This window comes from Dermacentor albipictus, chromosome 8 (assembly GCF_038994185.2).
Source record: "Dermacentor albipictus isolate Rhodes 1998 colony chromosome 8, USDA_Dalb.pri_finalv2, whole genome shotgun sequence".
Classification (NCBI taxonomy): domain Eukaryota; kingdom Metazoa; phylum Arthropoda; class Arachnida; order Ixodida; family Ixodidae; genus Dermacentor; species Dermacentor albipictus.
Genome location: NC_091828.1, coordinates 124433791 through 124455757, shown reverse-complemented (window position 1 = coordinate 124455757; position 21967 = coordinate 124433791). Strand labels below are relative to the sequence as shown.

General features: G+C 44.9%; 1 protein-coding gene and 1 pseudogene across 2 annotated transcripts; both read right to left on the bottom strand.

Annotated features, from left to right (window-relative positions):
* Nucleotides 1-4608: 4608 nt before the first annotated feature.
* ND-ACP (NADH dehydrogenase (ubiquinone) acyl carrier protein) lies at nucleotides 4609-15172 on the bottom strand. Of its 2 annotated transcripts, none has more exons than XM_070524407.1 (5): nucleotides 14789-15172; nucleotides 8378-8503; nucleotides 7731-7818; nucleotides 6196-6309; nucleotides 4609-4733 (listed from the first exon to the last, which is right to left on the bottom strand). In XM_070524407.1, exons 1-4 carry the CDS (start codon nucleotides 14954-14956, stop codon nucleotides 6218-6220), a joined length of 474 nt encoding a protein of 157 aa, XP_070380508.1. In that variant the 5' UTR covers nucleotides 14957-15172; the 3' UTR covers nucleotides 4609-4733; nucleotides 6196-6217. The 2 variants fall into 2 exon arrangements, with proteins under 2 accessions (XP_070380508.1, XP_065308089.1); XM_065452017.2 differs by having other exon boundaries at nucleotides 8378-8497.
* A 617-nt stretch (nucleotides 15173-15789) lies between these two features.
* LOC139049324 (uncharacterized) lies at nucleotides 15790-18475 on the bottom strand (annotated as a pseudogene).
* Between the last annotated feature and the right edge of the window lie 3492 nt (nucleotides 18476-21967).

The following is a 21967-nucleotide window of genomic DNA, read 5'->3' as shown; positions in this document are numbered from 1 at the left end:
CCCCCCCGAGATAATCGCGCGCAAATGGCGGATGCCGTGGCCGGTCTATGCATGGTAGAAACGCTGGAAAAGTGGTTTCTTTGAATTTTCGCATGAAATTACGTTTCCTCGCATAGTCAAATTGCAATCCGACGCCATCATGTTTATATGTTGTCTGCAAGTCACACTTCACAATTTTTTCACGTATTTTAGCTTCGGAAAGTCCATTAGTTAAGTCAATTCCTTGTGTCAGATGGAAGGCCTGGGTATGTGCGGTTCGAAAATCTTTTTGCCGGAACAACGCCAGATGCCGAGACCGGATTTTCGGCGACACGGGCTCCTCAGCGCTATCGCGTTGGAACTAGTGCAGGAACTTTCAGCGCTTCTTTTCTGGCTTGCAAAGATGTCATTTGTGGTAATTAAGACCCCACATTTATGGCATTAGAAATGTGCTAATTACAAACCCAGCCTAACCCTGTAAGTGTTCTGATGACCTCACCTCATCAAGGGTGACTGCCATTTTTCCGCTTACAATTTCACCTCTTCAAGAGTATTTCACCAGTTTTTGAATGGTGATGAAAAAAAGTCCGTCAAAAGGTTGTTTTGCCCTTTTCATAAGGTAGATGGCAACACCCAACTATTTTATCACATTGTCTGGGTTTGCGATTTTTTCCCTTCCCCCTCATATTTCTCATTTAGAAATAAAGGTTCCTTTGATTACTTAGATTAAGATATTCCACATCAGACGGCAGTTAGTGATTCTAACATGGACATGCTGTTCCATCATCTGCTACCTGAAATGAGCAGCAGCGGGTAGAACATTCTTAAGGAAATCGTAACCTGCTGTAAATGGCCTGATGAGGAAGCACAATTTCAGAGTACAATGTTTTGAGCGCCATCATACCGCTGGCAGTCAGCAGTATTTCCACAGCATCGGGACAAGAACGCTACAATGCCATACCTTTCACAAAGTTCTGAGGCATACAAGTGGGGGAGTCACAATAGTAAACAAATATTCTCTGCTATACAAAGTTTTCAGTTTCGTTCACTCTTTAATTATTCTTTTTATGGGAGGGAGGTCAGTAAACAAAAGAACTAACTAAAGTAACTCACTTCTAAAACAATTTTTTTAAGGAAGAAAAGAAAGAGGCCATTCAGGGGTTAAATGTTCCTTTAGAGTTTTCATCCCACACTAGACAGTGAGAAGGAGAACCAAGGGGCTCGATTTTGTTAGTCATGACCACATAAAGCCAACAGACAATGAAGCCAAGGTAAGCATCTGGGAAATTAGCTGTAGTTGAAATTGAAATGTAGAAAATAATGAGCAAAAGGGAAATGAAAGTGGACGGAAAGATAACTTGTTGCCAGTGGAAGCCGAACCTATAAACTCCGCATTATGCGTGCACTGCACTACCAATTGTGCTGCACAATTGACAGTGCCACTTGCCGCAGATGTCCGATTTAGAGATAGTCATATCAAAACAAGAATGTCAGATGGACATATGACAACCACTGTCGATCACTGAACACAAAAGCTGCAGAGCTGTCACAACTTCAAACGAGTTTTCTCGATCCGAAAGAAAAAATACAGTAATTGGATCAGCTGCAAGCAGAATTACAGTTCATGTACGAACAGTGTCGGGGTAAACAAAAAAAGCTTGGCAACAACTGCATTTGACAAATGTTGACTTATTTGTGAAAGGTTGGACCGCAATTACGAGTTGTCTCGGCAAGGCAAAGTGTAGTTACAATGGGAACACTTCACACATGACACATTTTCCAGAGGCTGTACAATCTGAACACAGAGCAAACATGCTTTAAAGGTGTACTGACATGGTTCCGAACCCGCAGAAACTGTAGCACAAGCTTCTCGTACGTAAAAGAATGACACACAGCAAGCACAAAGATTGGGAAACTTGTACAATAACCTGATGATAACGTAGGTCTCTGAAGGCCACGTCTGGAATCATCGATCTTAAAACACGCATTACGAGAAAAGACATGTGAATTCCATGGGCTGTGGGGGATCAGCTCAAGTGAAGCTTTTATTGGCGTTTCTAAAGAATTGCAAGTTATCGTTTAGCGACCATTTGCCAGTGTAGAATGCCTACGTTCAGAAATTCATAGATGTGTTTCAACCCAAGGAAGTCGCACACTGAGATCAGCAAAGCTGCATGGTGAATTTCTCACACCTTTCGAAAGTCCTAGGGAGTCTGTATTGCCACTGCCCCCAATCTAACCAAGGCATTGCAAACGCTTCGCCATACCCATGCCATTTCAAACGCGTTGCTACATCCAAGCTTAGTACTTCTGTACTCCTCATTTTATCAGACACCTGTTCCTGCATGCAGCACCGGCCTTGCCGACGCCAGCTGAGCATTCCAACGGCCTGGTAAGCATTGTGTTACTAGCTGTTTTTAGTGAAAGCTCATCATCAACCCTAGCTCTGCGTTCACGCCAATGTCCTAGTGATATGGCTGCTGCTTCAGGGGTACAATGCAGGCCACGTTGCTGGCTGCTCGACATTTGATACTGACCACGGTGTTGCAAGCAGCACTGATACTGCCACGCATGAACCGTTGTGGAACATTCTTTAACAGCTTTGCTGGAAAATTAACAGGTGTGCGTTTCTTCAAGCTGTGCTCACGGGAGCAAAGCAAGCGCATCAGGACACATACAGCTCCTGGGTACCGAAACTGGTACGGATTTTCGCACAAAAATAACTAGAGGGAACTCGAACACAATCATTCAACTACAGTGGGAATTGTCGTTAGCATAGACCGTCTAATCTACATACTTCCAGCGTCAGATGTCGTGGCTATACTTACTATGCTTCATCTGCCCTTTTATTAATCCAAATTTCAAGTCAACCCCATCTTTTCTAAACACAGAAAGAAATGACTGCACATGTGGAATTAATGCAAACCATAGCATCTAACAATGCAACATATTGTTCAAGACTGGTTTGTAAAGAAACAAAGGCACTCGAAGCCAGGACGAACTTAGGTAGTATTAACCATCAATCCTTTGATGGCTGAACCATCCTGTTTGCAGCTCCCATAGACATGTCCTGTTCAGCAACACTTGGGACGAGTTACAACAAATGATTGAGGACCTTAACAGTGATAGTATAAGAGTGGGGTTGAAGATTACTATGCAGATGACAAACATAATGATCAATAGCCGGGCAAGAAAACAAGAGTTCAGGATCACCAGTCAGCCTCTAGAGTTGTGGAAGAGTACGTTCACCTAGGTAAATTATTCACAGGGGACCCTGATGATAAGAAGGAAATTTACACAATAAAAATGGGCTGGAGTGCATTCGGCAGACATTGTCAGATTCCGACTGTAAGCTTACCATTATCATTAGAGGAAAGGTGTACAATCAATGCATTTTACCGGTGCTGACATACGGGGCAGAAACTTGGAGACTGACAAAGAATCTTGAAAACAAGTCAAGGACCACGCAAAGAGTGATGCAACAAAGAATGTTAGGCATAACATTAAGAGACAGGAAGAGAGCAGTGTGGATCAGAGAGCAAATGGGGATAGCCGATATGACTTAAGAGAATGAAATGGAGCTGGGCAGGTCATGTAATTCATAGGTTAGATAACAGGTGGACCATTAGGGCTACAGAATGGGTACCATGAGAAGAGAAGTGCAGTCGAGGACGGCAGAAGACTAGGTAGGTTCATTATATTAAGAAATTTGCAGGCGCTAGTTTGAATCGGTTGGCGCAGGACAGGGGTAATTGGAGATTGCAGGGAGAGGCCTTCGTCCTGCAGTGGACATAAAAATTGGCCGATTATGATGAGACACAAGAGCCCGAGTCCGCTTGAGTAAGTTTTGTAGCAAACTCTATGAAAACTGGTTCACCAAAACGGGCATGAGTAATTTAGGTCGCTCGGGTGCTTTCCAGTGCTTTCACTAGTTCAGAGGGCCTTCACCTTCGTTCAGCATAAAAAACTAAGTCATAAATGTGTCACTATTACTCTACAGAACTCTAAATGCAAATCCCAAGGCAGATGTATGACAATGCTTGAAAGTTCGCCAAGCCTACTCTGGAAGTACTCGAAGTACAGAGCGTCGAAGGGAGAGTAGGAGCAGACTGGCACGCCCGAGGTTATCGGAGTACAAATCACAATGGCAGACAGACGTGTGCTGGCAACATGGTTGCCAATGGAAGTGCATGCTGTTATCCGGTATGAATGGGCACCTGTTCCCTGCATTGAAAGCCACACTCTCGGGACATCACTTCCTAAACAATGCTCAGGTGGAGCAGGCTGTGCGACAATTCCTTGCATTGCAGGGCACCGAGTTTTGCCAGACCGGTTTCTTCAAACTGATTGCACGCTACGACAACTGACTCGATATCTGTAGCGACTACTTATGTGGAAAAAATAGTGCAAGATGTATAGTTCATGATGCCATGGTGTATATTTTTTTTGGCAATAAAGGTTCCGTGTGAAAATAAATGATGAAACTTACTTTCGGAACGTCCCTCATAGATTCAATTTAACTAGCGTTTCTTTTCAGGAGACCAGGATGATTCATGCTTAGCACGATTCGATTCCATGCGGTTGTGGGCTGTGCAACATTGTCAGGAGCACCTTGCCCTGGGCACAATGTAGAACAAACCAGGATTTATTTGTCTACTGTACACAGAAAAAAATGAAAAGGTGTGCACTATCTTCCTTCGACGACGGTTCAGATAGACAGGCCCATGCCAAGCCCGTACAAAACTTTCGGCAACCTGGAAAGAAAAAGAAACGAACAAAAGACATTTTCATAACATAGCTTTTGGGCTTTCTATTCCTTGTTCTGAAAAAAGATACTTGGTGTACTCCAAGAAAAGCTCGCACATTATTGGACTTAACTTGTCTTCAAACAACAGTCGTCACCTATTCAGTGTGCTTTTCTGGCACTTCAAGGTCACATATGGCATGCACATTATCAGATGACATACAATTCATGGCAGGAAAGTAGCAAGCACAAAGCATTATGAAGGAAATGCAAGATAGACCTATGACAATTTTTTTGGGGGAAAAGATACACCCCAAGGGTTGCAAACAAACAGCGCAATGCTTTAAGGGGAGACGCAGGTAAAAGTAAAGAGTAAAAGAATCCCCAAAAAATCTACTCTCAGCAAAATGCCATTTATGCTACATTTATACATTCAAGAATCTCTCTGCAATATCTGCAAGTCAAATTCAATCTTGAAATATTGGAAAAGAGGCACTATAAGTGCCGGGGTGGATGCGAAATTATAGAAAATTTGCCAAACATGTTCAGAGTGTACATGCTTGCAACATGCGAAGGCAGCAACTGGCCGCCGCCACTTTGGGTTTGTCTTGAAGCCGATTTCTTTGTGCATATTTTGCTTATACAGTATTCAAAATGGTGTTGCCGTAGAGAAGATGATGTTATCGCACCTTTCTCAAAAGACACTTGCGTGCCGCTGATTGGCCATTTTTTTTTTTTCCTCTCGCGCGCATCTTGCTGTCGCCTCAATCAAATTGCCTGCATCAGTGTGCTGCATCACGTTCGTTCAGCCACTTGCTTCGCGACCACGTTGAATGACTGGCTGACATTTCACTCAGGGCCCCAATGAGTGAAGATAGTCATCTCAAGAGGACTATGTGTGGAGTGTTTGGTAAGAAACGAAGGCAAGCGTGGAATTCATAACATAAGGTGGCAAGACATGCCATACTCCAGGAATCGCCAGATAGAGTACGAAGCCGTAACCTAGCACATCCAGCATGCATGCCTCCAGTGCCGACACAGACTGCGTCATACTCATGGAATCGGTAGTTGCCGATTCAAGTATGGAACTGCAACATAGCAGGTCACAGCTCGTCGAGCATGCAGCAAGTGACAACAACTTGAAAAATACGCTTGGCATTGCATCACAGTGCACAACAAAACACAAGTTCAGTCTGCTGGCTGTCGACACAGAGGAAGAGAATGTCAACGACAGCAGGATGCACCACTTTCTCACACAAAGTGCAGCACAAGAGTGGTGATGCTGTATAAGGAACAAGGCACAGAGTATGGGCTCTGTGTGAAGCTTGTGTCAACGTTTTACGAAACATTTGAGAGGTTAGGCAGGTATGCAGACCCTAAACCAAAGAGCAGCAGCTTGACACAACTTTAACAAATTCCTAAATGACAATATGAAATAAGTAGCGCAGCACCACCACGCTGAGACTGCTTACCTCTTATAGTAGCAGCCACCACCTATTTGTATACGTCCTCTTTGTCGGCCACGTACTGAATGATGTCCGAAGGCTTCACCAACTTCTCTGCATCCGTGTCTGGAATCTCAAAACCTGTTGCAGCAACAAGAAGACCCAAGGTGAGACAGAACACAACTTGCCAGGAAATTACCTTACACGCTACTTGCAGAGAAGTTTACACATCATCATCATCAGCCTATTTTATGTCCACTGAGGGAAGAAGACATCACCCAGCGATCTACAATTACGTCTTGCGCCAGCTGACCCCCTGTGTCCTATGTCTGCAAATTTCCAAATTTCATCACACCATATCTGCCAGCCTCAATTGTGCTTCCTTTCTCTTGACACCCGTTCTGCAACTCTAACGGACCAGCAGCTATGTGCCCTACGCATTACCTGGCCAGCCCAACTGCAGTTAAGCCTTTTAAATCTTATTAGGAATATTGACTATGCTCGATTTCTCTCAAATATACACCACTGTCTTGCTGTCTCACAATGTTACACCTATCACATTTTGTTCCATTGCTCACTGCGGCGACACCTATCGACAAATCTTGCTGCCTTCTCCGCCGATTTAAAAAAAATTCACAATTTCTTTTTTTTCTCAGCCACAGCACCATAAGACACAGGTCTGAATGACTGCCAGTAAAGTTATTAGACATCCTGGTGCTCGTGCTGTTACTGGAGACAGCACATGTGTATGTGGATAATTAAGGAACACATACTATGCCTCATGGCAGTGACTCCTTTCTGCTCCTAATATGCTTCACTGCATCACGCAGCTATATGGCAGCAAGGCTAGCTTAGGGAAAAGCCCATTATGCAGTGCATGTTCAACCTTTTTCTCACGTACCATTCTTAATGCATGTCTCAATTTGAAACAAACTGAGTTAGGCCAACACGACTAGCTTGAATCTAAATCTGACTTGACGAGGCAAAATCTTGTTTTTGTTTTTTAGCACAAGGCTGGGGCAGTTGTTTGGGAGTTTTATGGCCATGTCCATACAATCGAGAAGATTGGTTCGAATTCAGAAGTCTCCTGGATGAATCAGGAGAGTTGGCAGGTATGCACATTGTGCTGACAGCACATAGCACTAAGTTCAGTGAAGCTGCTATCCTATCACTGGTCAATGAACTCATTTATAGATTGAGTGATTTAAAAGTGAACCATCAAAATGTAACCCTGGCAGAAGGCCTATGGTATACAATGCCATATTTCATGCAAACCAATTAACCTACGTGTGTTTTGTCTTGTGCCACTAAGGTCAGTTTCCGATTCAACAATAAAAACACTTGCAGAATTTTGCCAAGGCTTCATGCCACACTGTGCAAAGGTTAAATGACAAACTGTAGGACCTGGAATGCTAAACATAAAATCTTTCAACAATAAAAAAATCTATCTGCAGCCCACAAGAACACATGTAAGCATGGTTGGCTTTACATTTACAGATGGCTAGTATTTGTCACAGAGCTTTTGTTCAAAGCATACGGACAGCAAAGTCGTGGGCACTGACCAAACTCATCTTCGATGGCCATGATGACTTCGACACAGTCCAGGCTGTCTAGGCCCAGGTCGTAGATGAAATGCGATTCAAGCGTGAGCTGCAGGAAAGGTCAAGAGGAGGAGGACAGCTTTACTTCACGCCTCAGATGATGGGCCACTATTTCGACAAAACCCTTGAGGACCCTTCGCACAAATCCACAAAATGAAGTCCACAAAGGGTAGCTTACAGGCCATGATTTGATACACAACCATTTTTTTTTTTGTCCATGAGCAGCTTGCATGTGGACACCGCAGAGACAAATCAGTTTAAATTAACCAAATTCTGAGGTTTTACGTGCCAAAACTGCAACCTCACTTTGAGGCATGCTGTAGTTGGGAACTCCGGATTAATTTTAACCACCTGGGGTGTTTTAACATGCACCTAAATCTAAGTGTGCAAATGTCTGCATTTTGCCTCTATCGAAATGCAACTGCTATGACTGGGATCGCACCCACAACCTTGAGCTCAGCAGTGCAATCCCACACGCACTAAACTACCACGGCAAGTAAAGAAAGAAAGACAAATATTTCATATTTCTCCACAAATATGCTAACTTACTCACAAAACTATACAAAACAGTCAGAACATAGTTAGTCTTGGAAAGTTTATGAACCGACCTTCTCAGGGTCAATCTTGTCGTACAGCTTCAACACGAGCATGGTTCTGTCGCGGATAGATTCTACCGTCAGCGGCGCCTTCTCGCTGTATGACCGTGACGGGAGGAACTGTGTTGGTGCCTGCACCTGCAAGAAAGCCAACGACCGTGAAATTAATCCCATGGCACCAAAACAGTTTCACGTGCCTGTGATCAAAGCAAACATGTACAAAGAGGAGAGTATTTTGGGTAAACAAATTTTGCAGCACTCTGTTAAAAGTGCTCTGCCCTCCTCCGGAACGTACATCACCCCTAATGGAAACCACAATGCAACTAAATGTTTACCGAGAGTCTCCTTCTATACACAGATACTACAAAAAGGCTATCCCTTATAGAGTTTAATCTCGTAAAAGTAACTATGGCCATGACTTATTATTTTATATATTTTAACCTCTCAAGATAACCAATGACACATAGGCACCACAGCTGAAGGCTCTTGGATAATCTGGATTTCCACGGTTTCTTTACCGTACATTCAATACTCGGTGAATTCTTCACCAATATGAGAGGAAACACATAACTCGTTTCTAACTCTAATCTGAATTTACCAATGACGAGAAAATTTTACATTATGTGCATCTGGACAGACAAAAGGGAAGAGAAATTAAGGGAAAATTCACACAGTTGACAACGAACCGAAGGTTGTTCTCATGAACTGTCAAAAGCTATCCGTATTGTAAGCAGCGTGCAGTTCAGGTTTCTTAGTTCACAACCATAATGGCATAAAACTTGGCCACAGATTACTGGAGGACCACTTTTATGCCACCCAAGGCAGGTGATATGCATTAGGCAGCAGGCTCCAAATAGAGAGCAGAGGCCTAACCTCACTGCCATGCAAGGCATGGACGTATGTGAAATTTCAGGGAGGAACACTGACCTGCAGCACAAAGTTGACAATAAGTAATTAGCATTGCTTGTACTGATATTTCTCAAGAGCTTGTCTATTCCAGATATTTCCTGTAATAACGCAATGATTCCTACGGGGTATCATTGGACTATAAAGAGTTAATGAACAATTACTCGTGATACGTTAATTCGAATCTAATGTGTTAAAATTTAGCAAGTAGCCATCCCACTGAACATTAGGTCTCAATGAATACAGTTAAGCAAGGCATGTGTGTTATGTCACTAAGGGCTCTTGGAAGCAATCTGATTTTTTCCACTACTTGCGGGGCTTCATGTGTGCTTTTGCAATGTGCCCCCATCGGAAAGCAGCAACTGCAGCCAGAATAATTGGAAAAACAGAAAAAAAAATGACAGACTGTTATACAGATGCTAGGAGACCTAACAGTTGCCGTCATCCCCAAATTATTTATGCCTACTGCAGACCAAAGGCCCCCCCCCCACCACCCCATCCCTTTCCAGCAGTATTCAGGGGTGCGATCGGAGATGGTTGTTCGGCGCGTTCGTTCGGTTACCGGCGCGCGCGATTGGCCTACTCCGCGCCGACGTCGCCTGCCGCGGGGCGCCGCCCCGTTTTTGGTGACGTCAAAATGACGACACGCTCCTGTCAATCATCCACCCACCGAGCATTTCGTCCGAACGCGACGGGAGCTGAGAAGTTTGGAGCGATCATACGGCTTCGCATGGTGTGTCTCGTGGATTGGATTGGATCCAACAGGTGGCCTTTTCGGCTGCGGCATGGCACGAATGGCACGTTTGAATCCGATCCATAGTTTAATTCTAGAAAATGGCGCTTCCGTTGGAAACTTCGGTTGTTTCGCTGGCGTTTCTAGAGGAAGGAGGAGAGTGGGTGGGGGTGCGAAACGCGTTTGAAGAAATGGCAGAAAGTGAATTCCGGCGTCGTTTTTGTTTCTCGAAACAAATAATTCGTTGGTTGTACAGAGAAATCGACAACATCATCGGTGCCAGCGAGCCACTGGGATGTTGTGGCTGCCTCTTGAAAAGTGCGCCACTCTTCCCGTCGTTTTTTTTTTTCTTTTTCCTTCTCGCTGTGAGTGACACCACCTAGGGACGACGCAAAGAACCTAATAGTTATAAATTGCAGTAGTCACACGTACTGCTATTTGAAAACGTGTTTGGGCTTGAGAAGAAAAAATGCGTTTTTTTAGACAAAGATTTCATTCAATTGGAAGACGAGAAACATTTGGCTTTGTAGTATACTGTTTGCAAGCAGACGACAAACGACGGAGGTAAACTTCCGGGGAGGTGACCGCTTCCTGATTGGCTGCTCTCTCCGCCCCGCTGTCACAAATTTTGCATGCTGCAACTTTGTGACGTTGCAGCAACTGAACAGAACGCGTATCGAACAAAATATCTCCGATCGCGCCCCAGTTCCCACTTTCCTACATAACTTGATAAGCATAATACAACATACACCTGCAAATTTTCCAATTTCATCACGCCGCATAACCTTCACCCATCCTGGACTGCATTTCCATTCTCTTCGAACCCCCTTCTGTAACTATCATGCGGTTATCTGGTTCTTTCATTACATGACCTTCCAAACTACACTTTTTCTTCCTCACCTCAACTAACATTACAACTCCTTAGGTTCACTCTCTAAATCATGTTGTGTTTTTGTCTCTTAATGTTACGCCTATCATTTTCCTTAAAATTTTGTTGACTTTCTTAATTTCCCTTTTACCTTTTAGGTATGAACGTTGCCTACAGCAACACACCAGAAAAAGTTTTCCTCGTCGTGTTTTGGCATTGAGTACCAAGTTTCTGTCTAGATGTCTCAGGTCAACACTGAATGGCAGGCAGCATGCTTCATTTGTTGGACTAGGTTTGGAACACAAGACAAGGATGAACAAGTTTGGTGTGCAACTCGCTTTCTTTTAAAAGCACAATTGGAAGAGACAGACCGATGCAAGGTCACCGGCTGCAGTGGCAATGTAAAGAAAATGAAATGTGCATCTCTGCTTCACATCTGGCAAGAACTGCTGGCACAAGTTCCACACAAAGCCATAGGTGGCTTGGGATAAAGCTCGCTTCCAGTGCTCTGCCTGGTGTTGCCCCTCCACTGGTGAAAAAGTTTCCACAAAACATTTTTTGCCGTTTCGTTGAATACACTCATTCTCTGTGCACTTTGCACATTTAGATTAGAAAATACATCTTCTTCCAGTATTTACCTGTCTTGTCCTTAAACAGATCAAGGAAATAATGATATGACATTTTCAAATTGCCATTTCTTTGCATGAAAGGGAGGTCTAAGCCCTAGAAATAATACTGGCAAAGCGTCTGCACACCAGTTTTGGTAACAAGCGGGTGGATGCGTCACAATAAATTGACTTTCTCTGTTCCTGCTATCACTGCGACTGTTGCACATGAACGCAGCCAAAAGGCATGCAGCATTTGTTTATTACTTTTACGAGCAACATCACAATACCTAGCCTTAGTGCTAATAACATCAACAAATTTCGCTCTGTAATGATATCATGACGTCAATGATACCTGGTCCAGCATTTCGAGATCAACTTCAGTACGAAATAAAAGTATACAATAAGTTCCCAACTTTCATACTTGCTAAGTGTCATCCCTTTACAAGCAAGAAGTGTTTTCGTACCTTACAAAATATATTTGCCAAGTACTCCTTTAAGTTTCAGCCCCGCAGTATTAATGCCGGCCAAAAAGCTGTAAAGAGGCCTAACCTTTTCTTTCTTTATTTATATATAAAACATGGAGAGAGCTAAGCTACAAGGTGGCACGTGTGTGCTAAAGTAGACTGTTTCACGTCAAAATAAAATACTGAAAGTCGGACGACAATATCTCGATACTAAAATTACTGAGCAGCAGCCTTGCCAGTGCAAAGGCAGAAACATTCCACTGTAGTCTGCACACTCATCCCTAGTACTCGGCCGGATGGAGAGCTCGGCAATGACCGATGAGGTACGTAATTGAGTCTGCAAGCAGGATGGCACAGCCATCAGATCCGAATAAGCAAGTTCCACCATGTACTGTCACTAAGTGCTTACTACGAGAAAGCAGCTGCACGTTGTCAGGTGCAACAAAAAAAAAAAATTACAGGAAACGCAATAGACACAATACCTACATGTGTGTTTTTACATTAGAACTCAAGCTTTGGGACATCCTTATCTCTAGCAGCCCACAACGAAATAGCACTGTACAGCCTTTCCAAGTAATTACTTGTCATTTTTTTTTCTTTTGCCCATTTCAGTTCAATAACACTACCAGCTGTGAAAAACACAGCAATTGTAGAAAAGGTAGTGGTACTAGGTTCACCCTCAATTTCCCTAGCCATAAAATCCTGCAAACAGGTGTTGTGCCGTTTTAGACTCGCCAATGAGATTACTATGCCACGATGCACTGGCGGATTCCTTGTTTGAAATCGTCTTCCCATTTCAGTGAAGAGTGCTTATTAGCCAAGAAAATTAAGGCTCAAAATGGCTCTTACTAAATCTTGCACACAAATTAATGACAGTTGGAGATAACAATTTCCCAGCAACACACACAATATGAGAATGGACGAATCTGGATTAACCTAAGTCATCTGGATTTCTTTAACGCACTAACGTTCATCATATGAGCGCTCTTGCATCCTTCCCCAATTGAGATGCAGCAACCATGGCTAAGAATGAAATCCTCAATCTCAAGCTACACCCAGAAACACCATAGCCACTGAACTACTACAATGGGCATTTCACGTACAAATAAAGGCCCTCCTGACAAAACTGTGAAATCGACTATTTCTTAATTCTCTCCCACATTTGTGTCACTTTCGAGTAAGGAAGAGACCCAAAAGTCTGCTGGGCTGACTCAATTTCTAATGTATTTATTTCATATTTTTATGGTAATATTCCTCCAAAGGAGCGTCAATGAAGAAGACGCTTTTGATCTGGCACGTGCATTCGAACGTATGCTTCAGTGCTTGCTCTACTTGCAAATATATTGTAACTACATTTCCCAGTTGTGTCCGACTCTACGTAACAATATCATCTGAGCAATATGCTAGCCTTAGCTCAACCCTAAAAATCTAACAAGAGAGCTAATGCAGAAATTCCAAGGAGGAAATGCCACCTATCTGTAGGTTTTGTTGAAAGAATGCCGCAACTTAGCAGTATGACTGAACTATTTGCAGTTCCAGCAGTGTCATCTACCAATCTATTCTAATAATAGTGTCATCTTGAAGTTTTTCTTATTGGCAACTGAAAGGGACCAAATGCTGGTGATGGCCACTTCAAGCAATTTCATCATTGATGATTGAGCTATAGCAGCATGTTAAACAACATGCTTCACGATGACACAGAAGCGATAATTCTTCAATTGAAACATTACTTGAAAGAAATTTGACTAAGCAGTCCACGCCGAAAACATGGCAACTTAAGGACGCTGCTTTCTCCCTTGTAGCCTACGAAAGTTTAATACACTCACTAAATAACTGAATAGGGTGCCACATTGTACAACAGTATCAGGAAACGCAGTAGACACGTTAAGAATATACGTTACGTGCTAATATCGTTTCTAGCAAATACTAAATCCCTAATGCTTAATTTTGGGACATGAATGCGCTCACACACCAACGCACCCCATAGAAATAGAATATACAACTGGCAGAGGACTAAGGGGTGAGCGGCAATTTATAAATTAAACCAAATAAGGGGGGAAAAAAAACTTAAGAGACGCGGTCGCTCTAGTTAGAAGAACCTAACAGTACATGATTACGTCGGCGTTATCGGGAGCCAAACCCTATCCGTAGATTGCGACAATGCTCGAGTACGGAGGCGATAAAACAACATTGCTCGTAGATTTTCTTTTTGTTTATCTGTTTGTTCTTTGGCGTCTCTAGCAGACACATTTACACACAATGCCGACGTACCGCGTTAGAAAGTGGATAGCGCGAACCCGCAACTTAAGAACTTTTTTCCTGCGATAAACTCGTCGCCTCACCAAGCAAGTAGGGCAAGTTTTGCTGAAGTTTGCCAAACGATCCAAAACTGCAATAAGTGCGTTGACCCCAGGACATCCATTGAAAGAACCCGGCCGCAACACGGTCCGAAACAGCTACCCTGCCTGGCGCTCGCGCGCCGCTATTAAAAGATCGATGTTTTTTCCTCAGACGAGTCAGATATGTTGCGCAATCACGTAACCAACAGATGCGATAATCCCAAGAAAAACCGCACGAATGCCGGCGATCGCTGGAGTCACGTTTTTGAGCCGCAAGGTCAAGCGGCGATACTGCGGCGCGGAGAAGACGACGTCGAAAACAGTTGGCGAAAGAAAGTTTGTGCGTACGCACAGAGTATCGCGAGAGACAGCGCAGCAGCTTCTAAGCGCGTGCCACCAGGCTCACACTTTCCCGGCGGGCCCCTTAACCCAGTGTCCCCTAGAACTACTCGTTTTTTTTTAGTTGCAAACAGACACACTGCCTCTTAGGCCTCCACTGTATTACCTGAAATAGCAGTTGCGTTTGTTGTGCAGGCTGTGGCGCCGCCGACGGGGCCTGACATGGTGCTCGATGCTTGACGACCGACGACAAAAAGCGGGCCTGCGGAGGTCCGACGGCCCACAATTTCTCGAGTTTCAGGCTCAACCTGCCTAGCCGTGTGATCGCCGCCATGTTGAACGAGCACGGAGAGGGGAGACCCCACAATGGCACCGCCAGGTGGATGGCAGCAGTCGTTGTATCGGAGATGCGCCTAGCCGATTATTTCCGGTTATTGTTCTTGTCAGCTCGCTATGCGGGCTAGGATGGTACTGATGAAGAGCGCAAATTTGCGGCGAATGTGCACGTTGCCGAGTTTGGCCCCGCTAGCATCCACTAGGCGCTGGCCACCACACCACAATTAGTAATCTAGAGCTAGACTAGAGCTATGGTGGCTAGAGGGGGGTAGTGTGACGGGCGAGAGCGGAGGGGTGCACAAATTTGTGATGAAAGATGGCGGCCCCGGTAGACGGCGCTGGCTGCGCGGCAGGTGCCAGCGGCGCTGGCCGGTTTCGCGTTGGGCCACATGTGTTTACTTTCACCTTGTTTTCAATAATTACAGGCCGCGTTAACAGGGCATGAACTAGTCATTTTGTTAGTTCGTTGAAACAGATGCGTTTGAAATTTTAAATGGTGCTGCTTAACGTAAACAAAAACCACGTTTCTGATAGACGCAACTGGCATTTAGTTTATAATTGAATGTTTCTCAGCATTGACCGGTTTTGACATGTTTAACCAAATTCATCTGAATTAATCCACTAATCTGAGCGCGTAGTCAAACTGTTTTGAGTGTTTCTTTCTCTGCGCGCTTTGTTTGGAGTGTAAACTGCTTAATATTTTCTCTTATAAGAAGCAATGGTTCGCGTGTAGCGTTTATTTTCGCTCACAAAGGTTTTGTTCAGTGTTCAAATCATTTAAACCTGATTTTCTCTTTCCCTTTTGCTTGGAGAGCTATTGAAATGCTATAGTCAGGTGTCTGCTACACCAAACATCTTCATTTATTATCTTTTAACTGTTTCTATCCTTTATACACTATCCTTCACTTTATATGCACACTCAATACACGCAAGGGAAGTTGAAAAACATGTTTATTCATCACACATTTCTCTTCACATGTTTTTTTCATCACATTCGGGGGAGGTCAAATTACCTGCACCTCCTCAACTTCAAATGCTTCTGTCACTCCCTTTGGGCAGTACTGTCTTTATTTAAAGCCTTTGTCAAGAAGTGCATACGTGTGAGTATGTAAAACTGCACTATTTTTGCCGTCAGTTCTTTGCTGTGAACATCACAGCCAACTCGACCCAGTTTGATGCCTGCTAAGAACTGCATGAAATCATGGATGCTGAAGGAATGCAGTTTTTCAGCAGAAGAAAAGAAAGTAAACGCATCCTCTAGGGTCTCTACCAGTTTGGCCAGATTTTCACAAGGATACAACAATCCTCCCTTGTCAAAGTGGTTGACCAGTTCACTGTTTGGTTTCACTCCGGCTTCTGGTTTCTTTCTGGCAAGGGTAGAAATGCACTCAGTGCAGCAGCTTTTTTTGTTGAGCTTTCTCTCAACATAGCCAGCAATGTAAAAAATAAGACGGCTATCGCTTTTCTCAATTACGTAGCTACTGTGGTCAGAGTTCAGACACTGCAGTGTAGACCTAGCCCCATCAAGATCCCCAATTTCTAACATATCTTCAATGACGTCTCGTATACAACTGGGCAAGATAATAACTTTTTGCTTACGGAGCTGTTCATACCGTTCAGGGCTTCTCATCCGCAGAAGCACACATTCTAATATCCATTCTTTCTCGTACAACATCCCAGATGTTGATTTTCTTGTAGCTGCCTGGAAGCAGGCCCTGACAGCCATTTGTTGCTTTTCAGGCAAGCTTTTAATGCGGGCGCTAAGCACCTCATCGGCGATTTGTTGATTTGCCTGACGCATCGCTGCTAGGTCCCGTTCTGCATTCAGCAGTTTTTTCAGAGCAGTACGCAAGCTGCGGCGTGTGTCAGCATGCTTCTTCAGACGCTTGGATATTCCCCCGTTCCGCCGCTTTCGTGAAAGTTGATTCTGCAGCAGTTTTCTCAGGTATTTGCAATGAATGCAGGGGCCGGCCTTTGCTTTCACATACGTAAGTGCACTTGATGGAAAAGTAACACCCAGCAAACGATATATATCGTCCTTGCTTCTCTGATTTCATGCCGCAGTCTCCACACAACACAAGTGCGTGTATGCTGTCGAGCACTGACTGCGCTTCCTCCGGCGAAGAAACAGCGCACTGTGAGCGCAGTTGGCGTCAACGCAGCCGGCGAAGCCTAGTCAGTGGCCGGCCGTCGCAAACGTGGCACCTGTGAATACAGAAGCGCCCCTAGCGGTGGATAAATTTTCACCGCGTTCCGCGCGCTCCTCCTCCACGGCGCGGATAAGGCGCCCGTCACACTACCCAACGTTCTTAGACATACTTCAGTTTCGCAGCTCCCTATGCGAGCCCATTGGCCGACGTGGCCGAAACGGGTGTCACTGAAACTACCGGCGCTGCAGTCGCGTCTTTCGTCATGCGCCGCGCGTCGTCTGCTCCTGCTGCGATGCGTCGTTTGCACCAACAGGCCTGTAGGCGCTTACCCGTCGGTAAATGTAGTTTAGATACGCAGTATAAGTTTTGTGACAAACCTGCCGGGCGTAAGTAACGGGGACTTCACGGTGTCTGTGCACTATCGGCGCTGCAGTGACATATCTCTCACGCAGCGCGCATCGTCTACTCCTACGATGTCATCTCTGCGGTGGGTCGTTTTCCCCAACTGGCCTGTGCCGTTCGCTCTTCGACGACTGTGTTTTGGCTGCCCGAACAGTATTTTATGCCAAGGACCTTTGAATGACATGTCTAGCTAGTCTTTAGAAGCTGCAACTACACCGCAAATGAGAGGTCGTGCACTTCGATTCCGCTTTTAAACCAATTTTTTTTTTTTCTGTAAAAGCGCCACGGTGCTCCCTTCAGCGGGGGCTTTGTTTTTTGCTGTTTATTCTTAATATGTGTATTCATTAAAGACGGCGAGCGCCTGTGCAGACGTAGGGACGTTAACGCATCACGCCCATGCTGCAGTCGCTTGAGATAACGCTGTGGCGAATTGATCCACCCGCGTCAACGCTTCTTCGCCTAATAAATTTAATTGACACATGTATTTTTTATAGTTGTCTGCGGATATTATGGGACGTGCAAATGAGTTGGAAGTGATCTGTGAGCAGTACGTGACAAGGACGAAGGCAAATACTATGAACATATATTTATGTCAAAGTTTAATTCATTTTAATTTCTTTTTGGCGAACAAAACAAACAACAAACACAGGGGCACTTTTTATTTACTTTGTGCACAAAAAAAGTAATTTTGAGCTACTTTTGCTCAAAGCAATTTTGCCCTCTTTCTGGCTGCTTGCACCTGCTATGTCAGCGAGTTATCGACGCCAATCAGCACAGGTTATATATGAAATAACCTACTAGCTCACCTGTCCATATTTGTGCTTCAGCAAATGGTTGCGTACACACTTCAGGGCATGTGGCACATCACACTGGAAATAAAGGTACGCGCGCTCAGGCAGGCATGTATGTGGAATCTTGTGAGAAGGTGAGGTTACGCTGCCGCTGATTCCCATCTGCTGCCACATCGAGCGATTGTTCGCAGCTCCGTCACTGACTACGGCGATCACCACAGCACCACGTTTATGCAATTGCATTATTTCTTGCAACACCAGCTCTGCTAAAATCCTGCCAGGCGCAGCACCTTTCGTGGCAAAGCTATAGGTGGCACCCGGTTGCACCCAGCTCTCCAGAAGTGGTACGAACATCAGCACGAGCCCATGATCGGCAAGTTGGTCAGTTCCTTCATTTGAAATACCATCGTAGTCCACAAAACCATCAAGTTTGGAGGTTGACTTGATGAAATTGTTGAAATTGCACGTACGCCTGGCGTAACTTTTTAATTTCAACCAAAATCAGTGTGCCGAATTTCTTCCCATCTGCTCTGTTGCCAGCTGTTTTCCAATAGCTTCGCCCGTGTGCTGAGATTTAGGTGCACGTTAAAGAACCCCAGGTGGTGGAAATTTCCGGAGTCCTCCACTACGGCGTGCCTCATAATCAGAAAGTGGTTTTGGCACGTAAAACCCCATAATTTAATTTTTTCTAATAGCTTCCATACAGAGAGGATTGAAACCATACTTGCATGGTATTCCTTTCATTATTTGTGTGACACGGCTCATGGAGGGCAAGGGCAGCATATTTATGCCAGATAGAAGCTTATATATGCTCGAGGGCTCGCTAATATCCTGAGCATTAAACAATTAAGAAGCCAGTCCGCATTGTACCGCGCGCCACACGGAGACTTTGCTTTCAACTGTTTAAACGATGTCATAAATGCAAGGAAGTTCGGCCAACACTTCCTCGATTCTGTTATCGGACATTTCAGAAAGCCTTCTTCAGAGCCAAGATTTCATTCTTTTGCTTTTGATGCGCAGCAGCTGGCCTAGGCAACCTCTTCTTCGCATGCGTAGCTTCTGATATTGCTTGGGCGTTGCGCTCGGAGCCTTAATGCTCAGTCGAAGTTTCCTCTGTAGACGGAGACAACGCGCGTAGACTAGTTGCTTTGTAAGTACATTGCACTGCTTGTGGTGCATATTATCTGATGTCACCGTGTCACGCTTGCCTGCTTTCACGCCCGCACACATGTTCAAGCTCTCTGCTTCTCTCAGGATTCTTTCCACACTTGCAATGCTAGTCGCAGCTCGAAATAGCTTCCTGTGAATTTTGCTGTAGCCGTTTATGCAGCAAGTACCATACTCTTCAAGCACAACAGTTTTCATTACTCGCAGATGCCTCGCTACCAGTTGCCTCTATATAAAATATTCCGCATCGCTTCTGTGTTGCGTCGTCCTCAACAATTTCGAACTTCCAGAGCGCAGAAGGCAGTGTCACGTTCGTGAGCTCGCTGAGCACCAAGTGTGTAGCGCATATTGCTCAAGTTCCTTCTTCCAAGCCAAACAGCAGGTTAGTTGAAGCTGTCACTACAAGCTTCGCCCGATGTACTTGCCGGCACTTGCGCTCGTTCTTTTGGTGGACGTCGCTTTCGCTTCACATTTTTGGCTTCGAGATGTCCTCAGGCAGCCCAGAAAAGAGCCGAAGAAGTGGGCCAGGAACAAGCATCCATTTCCCGCGAGCAATCAATATTTCTTTGTTACCCACAACATGCTTGTATAGTGTTTCAAAATGTCGTCGTCCTCAAAGTGGAGTTCACACACTTTTGATTTGTTTGTGACGCGTTTGTCTTTTCGGTGTAGCATGCGTTCCCAACTTTTAAACTCTCCAGCGTCTCGCGGCGGTGCGAAAAAATGGTGACCAGCGGCATCATGTCTTGGCTGCTGGTGCAGCCGGGGGCAAAGGGCACGGCATAGGGAACTTTTTGCTGTCATGAGACGCGGAAACGCTTCTTCAAGAAGCTTTTCAAGAGAGCAAATCACGACACATCACACAACCCCTACAAAACGGAGAAGGATAACGGCAGACGACGCAGCGCAACCAACATGAAACCAGAAGTGAAAGCAGAAGTCATGTTTCAAGTTCATTACCAGAAACGCATTTACAATACCTAGCTCAGATATGACAAATTTTCACAAAGAGGCTCAATATTAAGAACTGTGAAATAACAACTTCTCAAAATTTAAACCGGAAATCTACCAGAAATGGAGCAACTTCTATTAGAAACGAAACAAAAAACTGACGAAAGATGCGATCGCAGCGCCGCTAGTTCGCGTGACCACCACTTCGGCCATCTCCCGAGCGGAGCTGTGGAACTGAAGTATGTCTAAGAACGTTGACACTACCCCCCTCTAGCCACCATACTAGAGCTAACGAGAAGCGTCTGCTTGCTTCGCTACCCTTTAAAGTAACGATGCAGAATTCAGACTCCTGGGGCTCTATTCTGGACACGCATGGCGGCTGCACAGCCGCCATTATCCGCCATGTTTAATCTCTTATTGGCTGTGGCGAGCTCACGTGCCTTGAAATTTTTGTCGGGAAACGGAAGTTTTGCGAAATGTCATTTTGCGTTTTCATCAAGATGACGAAACGTGACGTGGAGCTGCAAATTTTATGGACTAATACATTTTTTTGGTCCTTGGCAGATATATTGTGATGTTAGCGCTTCAAAAAGAATCTGAGCGGTAGCGTGCAGAAGCCAGTGCAATGCATCTGCAATTGCGCGAATATGTGGTGGCGATTCAAGATATGCGCCATGCCAGCTTGCTGATTGGCTGAAGGAATATCTTGTGAGGAGCGTCACAGGAAGGGCTGTTTCGTAATCGTCAGTTTGACGATGCGTGACGTTGCACTGGGCCGCCATTGCTGAGATTTTCCGCCATAATTTTCGCTGCGACGAGCCGCGCGAATTATGCTAATGAGCAGCCATATGCAATGGCAGCCGAGAGGAATGCGTATCGCCACATTTTCCCCGTCGTTTGGCGCCACGAAAATCTTTTGTTCATAACGCGTGCTCATAGTATTTGCATCGCTCTCGGGTGGTGTTGGCATTTGTGTTTCGGGCCATCGTTTTTTAAAAGAACGCGTTTATACGAAATAATATTGGTTGAATATAGCAAACTTTCAGCAATGTTGTCCACTTTTCACTGCTGCATTTCTATTGTAATCGAGATTAATGCCTTTTCGCACAATCAGACGTTATGACAACGGCCTCTTTCTAATTTATAAAAAGAAATGTACGCAAGGTGGCGCCTTGAAGTTTCCTCCCGCGGTGCGAGTAACTAGCGAAATGAACAAGAGATGGCAGCGCCGGCGCTTGCGTCGCGCTAGTGGTTATCTCTGGCGCCCGCAACGCTATCGGTGATGTTCGGCCGTTTCTGAGCCAGCCGAGTCGGGCTGAGTCACTTGCGTTTCACGAAATAGCGATAACGTGGCCTAGAACGTGCGCGCATCACCACTGGTAGGTCGCGTATGTTGTCTCAAGCAAGAAAGCAAGGGCATTGGCGCCAACATGCGATGACTCATTGCATTTTCCGGGGACACGCATCATAGCTATTGAAGCAGACGACGGCTTGTACGCAGCAGACGACGGAAGCGCGAAGCGTTTTCGACGGAACAATCATACGCTT

Bases quoted from the DNA above. Each gene is read 5' to 3' on its own strand.
- ND-ACP (XM_070524407.1), bottom strand. From the start codon at position 14,956: ATGGCGGCGATCACACGGCTAGGCAGGTTGAGCCTGAAACTCGAGAAA. The intron at 7,819-8,377 runs GTCGGTTCATAA...CCTTTCCTGCAG, and splicing joins ACAAGATTGACCCTGAGAAG to CTCACGCTTGAATCGCATTT. The intron at 6,310-7,730 runs GTCAGTGCCCAC...TTGCTGCAACAG, and splicing joins GGCCATCGAAGATGAGTTTG to GTTTTGAGATTCCAGACACG.